This window comes from Mustelus asterias, unplaced genomic scaffold (assembly GCF_964213995.1).
Source record: "Mustelus asterias unplaced genomic scaffold, sMusAst1.hap1.1 HAP1_SCAFFOLD_1321, whole genome shotgun sequence".
Taxonomy (NCBI): Eukaryota; Metazoa; Chordata; class Chondrichthyes; order Carcharhiniformes; family Triakidae; genus Mustelus; species Mustelus asterias.
Window position 1 is genome coordinate 75,265 of NW_027591266.1, and position 12,236 is coordinate 87,500.

A 12,236-nucleotide genomic window follows, 5' to 3' on the forward strand; every position below is an offset into this window, starting at 1 on the left:
CAATGATGTAATGGTGGGATAGAGGGGAGGTCATTCATTCCGTGAGCAATGTTGGAAAAGGTAACACACAAGCCAAGACAGGTGCTGTGACTGCCCGAGATACAGTGCAATAATAAATTAGATATATAAATATATATTAAAAAAAATCAAAATTATATTAACTCTATTACAGGACAGCACTGTTGCAGAAACAAAACTCGTTATCTGTCGCTGGGTTGCGGAGGACAGGGTGGGGAGAGGTGTCTTGCTGCTGCCGGGGTGGGGGGGTGTCACCCCCTCCTGAGTAGCGTGCCGCCTGGCCTAGCCAAAGGGTACCCCAGAAGGCTTGGCGGCAGCCATGGGTCACCAGCAGCTGCCCGTGTGAGGGGAGTGCACGCGAATGCCAAACACACTCTCCTGTGAGCTGGCGCAGCTGGGTGAGGGATAGTCAGGTGGTGCCGCCAACACCTCCACCTCGGTTCTGCAGCGGGGGAGGGGGGGGCGGGGGGGGAGCAAGCGCGAGGCCAGGAGGGTGTTGAAGGTGGGGCGGCGTGTGGTGGGTGGGGCGGGCAAGAATCTAATGGCATCCCAACGAGCGCCTGAAGGGCCAATGGTCGTGGCATTCAGGAGGAAGGGGATGACTGCGTTGTCTGAGGATGGGCTGAATGGCCTCCTCCGGTGTTGCCGTGAAGGTGAGGTTGTTGTAAATTCAGGATTCTCTAACCCCCTCCCACTGCGCAACCCCCTCCCCCCCAGTCCTCAACACCCACCCCTTACATCACTCAGACACTCTTTGGCAGACCCTTCAGGCAGGAGCGCGGGATTGGAGTGGGGGGACGCAAATCCCCTCCCTGTCCCCCAAGTGCCAAACATCCTGTGCCCGGCCCAGCGTAGGCTGCAAAAAGGTGCCCTCCCCCAGACCCAGGGGGGAGTCGACACCTTCGGGACGGAATGGGAAAAGAACGGAGGAGAAAGCAGAGGGACGTCAAAACTCCAGCACAGTGTTGGTCCAGTGGTCAGTCAGGCCTCACGGTGTTTGGGAGGCCCCGGCAAGAGAAGCTGTTGACTTGTTTTAAACAAAACTCCCCGAAAATTGTCAACCAATAAATAAACGATCAAGCACATGGCAATCAGAAGAGACGGCCGCCCCGAGAGCTCCGGGGCCTCCTTCGGCTCAGGCTTGGGCCGTCCTGAGTCGGCCATCTTCTGGCTCTGGTTGCCCATGACAACAGCTCCTGAGGTTCTCGACAGGCATCAAAGCGGAGACTTCCGGAAGATCCAATGCCTTCCAGAGCCCCTCCCAAAAGTGTACCATTCTCCTCACTGCTGCAGCGGAATGTTCCGGAAACGATCAAAAAAGAAAATACGAATCCCAACGGCGTACGTGCGTGTGCGCGTGTGTGTCTGGGGGAGGGTGAGGCGATTCGCCAACTTCTGAACCCCAGGCGGCCAGTTACGTCAACGTGCCCGGGCTTTGCCCCTTCTCACGTGGGCGCTTGCCCCCTTCCCCATCAACCCCTTCCCCATCCCGCCATGCTGCCCTCTCCTCCCCTGCCGCCACATGGCAGCCTCAAGGCAGACTCCCGAGCCACGGGCCATCTTCAGCTGGTGCCCGCCATCAGGTTCACCGCCTGCTCCAGTTTCTGCCACAGCCGGTGTTTACGGGCATAAGCATCTCGCTCCAGGGCAGTGAGGATCTATACAGTGGGACAGAGAAAGAAAGATAGTGAGGCAGAGAGTGTGAGAGAGAGTGGGTGTGTGAGAGAGTGTGTGAGTGTGTGCGAGAGAGAATGTGTGTGTGAGGGAGAGTGTGTGGTGAGGGAGAGAGTGCGTGAGAAAGAGTGTGTGTGTGAGGGAGAGTGTGTGGTGAGAGAGTGTGTGGTGAGAGAGAGTGTGCGAGAGTGTGTGTGTGTGCAAGAGAGAATGCGTGAGAAAGAGTACGAGAGAGAGTGTGTGAGAGAGAGTGAGAGGGTGTGAGAGACAGTGAGAGAAAAAGGGTGTGTGTGAGAGTGTGTGGTGTGAGAGTGCGAGAGAGAGAGAGCACGAGAGAGAGAGCGCGAGAGAGAGAGCGCAAGAGAGCGCGAGAGAGAGCATGAGAGAGAGAGAACGAGAGAGAGCGCAAGAGAGAGTGCGCGAGAGAGAGTGCGCGAGAGAGAGTGCGCGAGAGAGAGTGCGCGAGTGTGCGAGAGAGAGCGTGTGAGAGAGTGCGAGAAAGAGAGTGCGAGAGTGCAAAAGAGTGTGTGCGAGAGAGTACGAGAGACAGAGTATGAGAGAGTGTGTGTGAGAGAGAGTGTGGTGTGAGTGTGTGTGTGAGAGAGTGTGAGAGAGAGTGTGTGAGAGAGTGTGTGAGAGAGTGTGTGAGAGAGAGTGTATGTGTGAGAGTGTGTGAGACAGAGTGTGTGTGTGAGTGTGAGAGAGAGAGTGTGAGACAATGAGTGTGTGAGTGAGAGAGTGTGTGAGAGAAAGAGGGTGTGTGAGAGATGGTGTGAGAGGGAGAGAAATAATGTGAGACAAATAGTGTGAGAGACAGAGAGATAGTTTTGAAGTTTATTTATTGTCACAAGTGTAAGATAGAGATATTGTGAGAAAAAGAGATAATTGTGAGAGAGATATTGTGAGTGTGTGTGTGAGAGAAAGAGTGTGAGCGATGGAGTAGGAATCAGAATTCGTTAAGATAGACATTTGGATGAGACAGACAGAATAGAGGTGAGATAGATAGTGAGAGAGAGAGAGATAGAAAGATGGAGTTAATGAAAGAGATGGAGAGAGATAGAGTCACACAAGATGGAGAGAGAGGGAGGAATTGGCAGAGGTGGTGGGAGAGAAAAGACTTCAATTAGCGGAGAAAATGGCCAGTTAATGTGAATCACTGTCAGAAGCTCTGTTCTCCAGAGCACAATGGAGACAAGCTAACCTTTCCTGGGGCCACTCGGGGCCCATTCCCCCACTGGGTCAGACTATGGCTGATCTAACTCCATCCACCCTCCCCTGGCTCCATAACCCCACGTTGAGCAAAGAAAACCGAGCACTCTGCGGTTTAAAACGATGAATCGCACAATCACCCATTATGTGGAGAGCTATAACCTCCCCAGTGCCCTGGCTTTCAGTTTAATATTGTGTCCTCCCTTAGATGCACCACACAACCGGAGGAAACAGTTTCTTTCATAGAATACCCTACAGTACAGAAGGACCATTGGGCCCATCGACTCTGCACCCGACCACAACAGGCCCTATTCCCATAACCCCACATATCACCCTGGCTAATCCCCCTGACACTAAGTGGCAATTTATCATGGCCAATCAACCTAACCCACACATCTTTGGACTGTGGGAGGAAACCGGAGCACCCGGAGGAAACCCATGCAGACACGGGGAGAATGTGCAAACTCCACACAGACAGTGACCCGAGGCCGGAATGGAACCCGGGTCCCTGGTGCTGTGAGGCAGCAGTGCTAACCACTGTGCCACTCTTTGATTCTCTCTGATCCTATCGATTCCTTTCTACACTCTTAAAAAAAAAACTCAATTAAATTACCCCTTAACTTTTGATAATCTGTGTAACTCGGCCTTGAATATATTCAGTGAGCCGCAGCCCCCACTGCTGTCTGGGGGCGCGGGTGGGGGAATTCCACAGACTGACCATCCTCTGAGAGAAGAAATTCTTCCTCATCTCCCTCTTCAATGGGAGACCCCCTCATTCTGAAACTGTGCCCTCCCCACATTCTAGATTCCCCCCCACGAGAGGGGGAAACATCCTCTCAGCATCCACCCTGTCAAACCCCCCCTCAGAATCTGAGCTGTTTCAATAAGATCCCCTCTCATTCTTCTAAACTCCAATGGGTTCAGGCCCCGACCTGCTCAACCTGTTCCTCATCAGACAAAAACGCCCCCCTTCACCCCAGGAATCATTGGGAAGGAATTGAGGTGTGAACCAGCACATCTTACAACCTGAGAACCACACATACATCAATGAGTGACATCTCACCATCGCCAACCTTGGCGCCAATGGCACATGACTTGCCGTTTGGATTCACCCACCTCCACCAAGGGTAGCACGGTGGCACAGTGGGTTAGCACCGCTGCCTCAGTGCCAGGGACCCAGGTTCAATTCACAGCTTGGGTTACTGTCCGTGTGGAGTTTGCACGTTCTCCCCGTGTCTGCGTGGGTTTCTTCAGGGTGCTCCCGTTTCCTCCCACAGTCCGAAGATGTGCAGGTTAGGTGGATTAGCCATGCTAAATTGCCCCTCAGTGTCCAAAAATGTATACTTGAGGTGAATTGGCCATGATAAATTGCCCCTTAATGTCCAAAGATGCATAGGTTAGGGGAATTAGCAGGGGAATTAGCGGGGTGTTACATGGGGTTACGGGAATAGGGACTGGGTAAGAATCGCTGTCTGACAGTCAGTGCAGACTCGATGGGCCGAATGGCCTCCTCCTGCACTGTAGGGATTCTATGGCTCTCCTCCTCTCCCCAGCCCCAGGCTGGCACCATGGGCCCCCCGGCAGAGGCTGCCCTGGTGAAATGCCAGTTAGTGCCAGCGCTTACCTCGTCCCGGTACTTATTGATGTAGAAGTAGAGTTCGTTGAGGGCACTCAGGGTGTTGAATTCGTTGGCATGGAGACGGGACTGCTCCGCCAGATAGGCGTCCATGTCCTGGTCGCTGATGGCCGTCATCTTGCTGATGTCCCGGTAGTACCTGTGGGAGGGCAGAGGCAATGTGCCAATCAGGAGCCCGGCGGCCAGCCAATCCCGAGTTCAGGGACTCGCTATCACCACCCCCCCCCCCCCCGCCTCCCCCCGACCCCCACCGCCCCCCCCCCAACACCCACCGCTCCCCCCGACTTCCATCGCTCCCCCCCGACCCCCACCGCTGCACCCCCCCACACCCCCTGACCCCCACCGCTGCACCCCCCCCCGACCCCCACCGCTGCACCCCCCCGACCCCCACCGCTGCGCCCCCTGACCCCCACCGCTCCCCCCCCCCCCCCGACCCCCACCGCTGCACCCCTGAGGAAGCGTGCGGAGCACAGGATCCACCATGATGCCAGTCATGGCAGAATTTCCTGCCCAATTCTCTCACCCTCCCCCCACCCATACACATACTGGGAGGGTCATTGGCTGATCCGCCTCCTCAATCCTCCAAACAAGGGACACAGAAGCTCCCCCCGGTCGGGTTCAGCTGTCACAGAGTCAGACAGAAACAGGCCCTTCGGACCACCATGTCTATACTAATCCTATTTACCAGCACTTAGTCCATAACCTACTGTGTCGCTAACCCTCACTGCCCCTCCCCCTCACCCTTTCTGCCCCTCGCCCTTTCTGCCCCTCGCCCTCACTGCCCCTCGCCCCCTCTGTATCTCTTCGCTCTCTCTGTATCTCTCCGTTCTCTCTATCTCTCCGCTCTCTTTTTCTGCCTTTCTCTCTGGGAAGTACGCTGTTTGGCGTGGTTCAGGTGTCATACCTGATTCCCCCTGAACCCACGCCCACCCCTGAACCCCCAACAACCCCCTGCCCTTCCCCCTCCCCACACACAGACACGCACACACATGCACACACACACACAGACACACAGACATGCAAACACGCACACACACATGCACACACACACAGACACTCCCACACAGACACTCCCACACAGACACTCCCACACAGACACTCCCACACAGACACTCCCACACAGACACTCCCACACAGACACTCCCACACAGACACTCCCACACACAGACACACACTCGCCCTTCCCGGCCCAGTGAACAGGAGGCCCGCCACCCACCTTTCCACCCAGGTCTTGTAGTTGGGGATGTCTTTGGCGTAGAGAAGCTTGTTGGAGGGTGAGTCCTTGCCCAGACGATGCTCGGAGGTGGAGCACGAGTCCATGAAGGTCTGCGCCACGACCGAGAGGCAGGCGTCCGTGATGCTGCTCTTGTGGATGTCGAAGACAAACTGGGGATTCTTGATGACATTCACCCAGAAACGTAACGGGAGGCTGGAGAGGATAGAACAGCGGGGTGGGGGAGAGAGAGAAACAGGAGGTCAGTATCCAGGGAGCAACAACTGGGGGAGCTTAGAATCCCACCTGGAGACTGGGTTTTAAGTGCGACCCAGTGATTATATACGTAAGATGGACAGAACAGAAAGAGGCTTTTCAGCCCTACCCGATCATCATCTAAATCTGCCCTGTCAACCCCATATTCCCTTTCTCCCTCACGAGCTTATCCAGCTCCCCTTGACACGATCCACCTCAACCACTTACTGTGGGAGCCATTGTAGGAGCTAGAGGAGGTTCCAGAGATAGAGAGGTTGGTAGGTGGCTGGAAGAGGTTACAGAGATAGGGAAGGTTGGTGGGGCTAGAGGAGGTTACAGAGATTTGGAGGGTTGTAGGGGCTGGAGGAGGTTAGAGAGATAGGGAGGGCTGTAGGGGGCTGGAGGAGGTTACAGAGATTGGGTGGGGTGTAGGTGCTGGAGGAGGTTACAGAGATTTGGAGGGATGTAGGGGCTGGAGGAGGTTACAGAGATTGGGAGCGGTGTAGGGGCTGGAGGAGGTTACAGAGATTGGGAGGGGTGTAGGGGCTGGAGGAGGTTACAGAGATAGGGAGGGCTGTAGGAGGTTACAGAGATAGGGAGGGTGTAGGGACTGGAGGAGGTAACAGAGATAGGGAGGGTTGTAGAGGCTGGAGGAGGTTAGAGAGATAGGGAGGGCTGTAGGGGGCTGGAGGAGGTTACAGAGATTGGGAGGGGTGTAGGTGCTGGAGGAAGTTACAGAGATTGGGAGGGATTTAGGGGCTGGAGGAGGTTACAGAGATTGAGAGGGGTGTGGGGACTGGAGGAGGTTACAGAGATAGGGAGGATTGTAGGGTCTGGAGGGGGTTACAGAGATAGGGAGGGTTGCAGGGGCTGGAGGAGGTTACAGAGCTAGGGAGAGTTGTAGGGACTGGAAGAGATTACAGAGATAGGGTTGTAGGGGCTGGAGGAGGTTACAGAGATAGGGAGGGTTGTAGGGACTGGAGGAGGTTACAGAGATAGGGAGGGTTGTAGGGGCTGGAGGAAATTACAGAGATAGGGAGGGTTGTAGGGGCTGGAGGGGATTACAGAGATAGAGAGGGTTGTAGGGACTGGAAGAGGTTACAGAGATAGGGAGGGTTGTAGGGGCTGGAGGAAGTTACAGAGATAGGGAGGGTTGTAGGGGCTGGAGGAGGTTAGAGAGATAGGGAGAGTTGTAGGGACTGGAGGAGTTTACAGAGATAGGGAGGTTTGTAGGAGGTTATAGAGATTGGGAGGGTTGTAGGGGCTGGAGGAGGTTACAGAGATAGGGAGGGTTGTAGAGGCTGGAGGGGGCTACAGAGATAGCGAGGTTGTAGGGGCTGGAGAGGGTTACACCGATAGGGAGGGTTGTAGGGGCTGGAGGGGGTTACAGAGATAGGGAGGGTTGTAGGGGCTGGAGGAGGTTATAGAGATAGGGAGGGTTGTAGGGGCTGGAGGAGGTTACAGAGATAGGGAGGGTTGTAGGGGCTGGAGGAGGTTACAGAGATAGGGATGGTTGTAGAGGCTGGAGGAGGTTACACCGATAGGGAGGGTTGTAGGGGCTGGAGGGGGTTACAGAGATAGGGAGGGTTGTAGGGGCTGGAGGGAGTTACAGAGATAGGGAGGGTTGTAGGGGCTGGAGGGAGTTACAGAGATAGGGAGGGTTGTAGGGGCTGGAGGGAGTTACAGAGATAGGGAGGGGTGTAGGAGTTGGAGGGGGTTACAGAGATATGGAGGGTTGTAGGGGCTGGAGGGAGTTACAGAGATAGGGAGGGGTGTAGGAGTTGGAGGGAGTTACAGAGATAGGGATGGTTGAAGGGGCTGGAGGAGGTTACAGAGATAGGGAGGGGTGTAGGGGTTGGAGGGGGTTACAGAGATAGGGAGGGTTGAAGGGGCTGGAGGAGGTTACAGAGATAGGGAGGGGTGTAGGGGTTGGAGGGGGTTACAGAGATAGGGAGGGGTTGTCGGGGCTGGGGGGTGTTACAGAGATAGGGAGGGGTGTAGGGGTTGGAGGGGGTTACAGAGATAGGGAGGGTTCACTACATTGTGAAGCTGTCTCTCACCAGTTGCTCTTCCATGTGTGTCGGACATCGGGATCACTGATCAGCTGTTGGTCTGCCTGTTCGTCCAGGAAATCGAACATGTATTTAATGGCCAGGGGCAGCGCACTGCCCCGGTGAGCCGTGCTGAACACCGTCTCAAACAGATCATCCAGAAACTTCTGCAGAGTACCCTGTGGAAACAGTGAGATTTGATTTGATTTATTATTGTCACGTATTGGGATACAGTGAAAAGAATTTTGTTTCTTGCGCGCTATACAAAGCATACTGTACATAGAGAAGGAAGGGAGAGAGTGCAGAATGTAGTGTTACAGTCATAGCTAGGGTGCAGAGAAAGATCAACTTAATGCAAGGTAAGTCCATTCAAAAGTCTGACAGCAGCAGGGAAGAAGCTGTTCTTGAGTTGGTTGGTACGTGACCTCAGACTTATGTATATTTTTCCTGAAGGAAGAAGGTGGAAGAGAGAATGTCCGGGGTGCGTGGGGTCCTTCATTATGCTGGCTGCTTTTCCGAGTCAGCGGGAAGTGTAGACAGAGTCAATGGATGGGAGGCTGGTTTGCGTGATGGACTGGGCTACATTCACGGCCCTTTGTAGTTTCTTGCGGTCTTGGGCAGAGCAGGAGCCAGACCAAGCTGTGATACAACCAGAAAGAATGCTTTCTATGGGGCATCTGTAAAAGTTGGTGAGAGTCGCAGTGGACATACCAAATTTCCTTAGAAAGAAAGAGAGAAATAGGGGGAGGAAGAGAGAGGAGGGTAAGAGCGAGAGAGGGGAGAATCAGAGAAAAAGAGAGAGAATGGAGGGAGAGTGTGGAAGAAGAGAGAGGAGGGAAGGGAGAGAGGAAGAGGGGGGGTGAGAGATAGTTGGAGAGGGAAGGAGAGGAAGCAGAGAGAAGAGGCAGAGAGACAACAAGAAAGAGAAGGGGAAGGTGAGGACTGAGCGTGAGGGGAAAGACAGAGAGGGAGGAGGGATAAAGAGGAGATGGGAAAGGGGAAACAGGGTGTGTGACAGAGAATGTTAATATCGGGGGGGGGAGGGAGGGAGAGAGACAGAGATTGAGGGAGAGAAAGACAGCAAGAGGGGATGAGAGAGAAAGACAGATAAAGAGCAAGAGAGAGACAGAGAATGACGGAGAGAGACACACACAGAGTTTGAGAGAGAAAAAGACAGAGAGTGAGAGAGAGTGAGAGCGAGTGAGAGAGAGTGAGAGCGAGAGTGAGAGCGAGTGAGAGCGAGTGAGAGAGAGTGAGAGAGAGTGAGAGAGAGTGAGAGCGAGTGAGAGCGAGTGAGAGCGAGTGAGAGAGAGTGAGAGAGAGTGAGAGAGAGTGAGAGCGAGAGTGAGAGCGAGTGAGAGAGAGTGAGAGCGGGTGAGAGCGAGTGAGAGCGAGTGAGAGCGAGTGAGAGAGAGTGAGAGAGAGTGAGAGAGAGTGAGAGCGAGAGTGAGAGCGAGTGAGAGAGAGAGAGAGCGGGTGAGAGAGATTGGATGTGGAATTTCCGGGTGTGTCGCAGGTACTCGAACGGGTGACGATTTTAATACCTTTGTAGCGAGGAGTCTGGTCAGATAAATCTCCGACACCATCTTACTGCCCCGGTCGCCCTCCTTCTGATCCGTATGGTCGTGGTTCCTGACCAGGTGCCAAAGTTTGGTGCCTGTCTCCTGATCGGGAGTGATCATGGGAACTCGGGAACGCATGCTGTCCGGACTGCTGGCTGTCCGGAGCATGCTCTCTGTGAAACAGCGGAACAGCAGTGAAAGTTTCTTGCTAATGTTAGTCACTCACTTACTCCCACTCTCTCCCCATATCCACCAACCAGTCCCCGTATCCACCTGTCCCCTTTCCACCTTGTACCCATATCCACCACCCTCCCCGTATCCACCCTGTTCCCATATCCACCACCCTCCCCGTATCCACCCTGTTCCCATGTCCACCACTCTCCCTCCATATCCACTACCCAGTCTGCATATCCACCCTGTCCCTGTAACCACCATACTTCTGCATATCTACCCTGTCCCCATATCCACCCTGTAGCCATATCCATCACCTTGTACCCATATCCAGTGCACTCCTCGTATGTCCAGCACCCTCCCCCGTATCCACCATCCTCTCATTGTATCCACCACCCTCTCATATCCACCACCCTCTTCCCATATCCTCCACCCTGTCTCCGTATTCACCACCATCTCTTCATATCCACTTGGTCCCCAAATCCACCGTCCTTTTCCTGTAACCACCAGCCTCTCCCCGTATCCACAGCCTTTCCTTGTATCCACAGCCTCACCCATATCATCCACCCTCTACCCATTTTCCCCACCCTCTACTGACATCCATGCACTCTACCTATATCCCCGCCCCCCTGCCCATATCCACACCCTCTCCCTGTATCCCACACCCTCTCCTTGTATCCCACACCCTCTCCCTGTATCCCACACCGTCTTCCAAAATCAACCACCCTCGCCCCATATCCACACCCCCTCCCTGTTTCCCACACCCTCTCCTTGTATCCCACACCCTCTCCCTGTATCCCACACCGTCTTCCAAAATCAACCACCCTCGCCCCATATCCACCATCCTCTCCCTATATCCACCACCCTCTCTCCACCCATATCCACCACCATTTCCTCATATCCACACCATCTTCTCTTTTCATACACCCTCTTCACATTTCCCGCATCCTCTCTCCATATCCCTCATCCTTGCCTCCATCCACATCCTCTCCTTGTATCCACACCCTAACCCCGTATCCACATCCTAACTCTGTATCCACACCCTAACCCCGTATCCTCACCCTAACCCCGTATCCACAGCCTAACCCTGTATCCTCACCTTAACCCCGTATCCACACCCTAACCCTGTATCCACACCCTAACCCCGTATCCACACCCTAACCCCGTATCTACACCCTAACCCCGTATCCACACCCTAACCCCGTATCCACACCCTAACCCCGTATCCACACCCTAACCCCGTATCCACACTCTAACCCTGTATCAACATCCTCTCCTCATATCCAGCAATCCTCTCCCCATATCCACCACCCTCACCCCATATCCACCACCCTCACCTCATCTCCACACCCTCATCCCATCTCCACACTCTCATCCCATCTCCACACCCTCACCCCATCACCACACGCTCACCCCATCACCACACCCTCACCCCATATCCCCCACCTCACCTTCCTGTATCCTTCAATCCCACCTTCTCCCCAACCCTCAAATCCACCTTCTCCCCGTATCCCTCAATCCCCACCTTCTCCCCATATCCCTCAATCCCACCTTCTCCCCGTATCCCTCAATCCCACCTTCTCCCCAGATCCCTCAATCTCCACCTTCTCCCCCTATCCCTCAATCCCCACCTTCTCCCCATATCCCTCAATCCCACCTTCTCCCCCTATCCCTCAATCCCCACCTTCTCCCCTATCCCTCAATCCCCACCTTCTCCCCATATCCCTCAATCCCACCTTCTCCCCGTATCCCTCAATCCCCACCTTCTCCCCTATCCCTCAATCCCACCTTCTCCCCGTATCACTCAATCCCACCTTCTCCCCGTATCCCTGAATCCCCACCTTCTCCCCGTATCCCTGAATCCCCACCTTCTCCCCGTATCCCTGAATCCCCACCTTCTCCCCGTATCCCTCAATCCCCACCTTCTCCCCGTATCCAGTGTGAAGCTGTATTTTGTAGAGTCTGTTTACCATAGCGGCTGAGGGATCGCGTGAAGGTGAAGGAATTTGCGATGTTGTAAGCTGAAATCTGCTTGGGGACCAGAGCCACTGCTGACCCGTCCGTCATCTGTGGGTGCGAGTAATGCACAAATGAGCCTGGCCACAACAGCAAGATATTCAACCAAGAGATGCAGCGCGAGCCCTCCACTCAAAGCAAGAAACCTGCTTTCCTGATCCTCTCACCACCTTAGACACCCCAGAATATCTCTCAGCCAATGAGGGACCCTGTCCTCCTGAAGCATGGGGATGAGGATACGCAGCATCTAATTTGTACAGCAAGATCCCACAAATGTCCTAACCACCCACAGCAAAGGTGGTCCTTTTTAAAGCAGTGTTGGATGAAGGATCCATGGCGATGCCAAAACCACCTCCAACCACGCAGTTTACCTCCAATTGTGGACATAGGATCTGCCAGAGAGGGAGGGATGGCTTCAGATTTAGTGTCTC

General features: G+C 54.4%; 1 protein-coding gene across 1 annotated transcript in view; it reads right to left on the reverse strand.

Moving 5' to 3' along the window:
- Window positions 1-794: 794 nt before the first annotated feature.
- Window positions 795-12,236, reverse strand: part of LOC144488135 (plexin A3-like) — a gene marked incomplete at its 5' end in the record, with an annotated part of 21,781 nt that continues 10,339 nt past the window's right edge. The window contains 6 exons of the mRNA XM_078206161.1: window positions 795-1,676; window positions 4,526-4,676; window positions 5,754-5,966; window positions 8,066-8,235; window positions 9,601-9,791; window positions 11,760-11,856. Of these exons, the coding sequence (XP_078062287.1) occupies window positions 1,581-1,676; window positions 4,526-4,676; window positions 5,754-5,966; window positions 8,066-8,235; window positions 9,601-9,791; window positions 11,760-11,856 (918 nt within the window). The remainder of the gene's footprint in view (window positions 1,677-4,525; window positions 4,677-5,753; window positions 5,967-8,065; window positions 8,236-9,600; window positions 9,792-11,759; window positions 11,857-12,236) is intronic.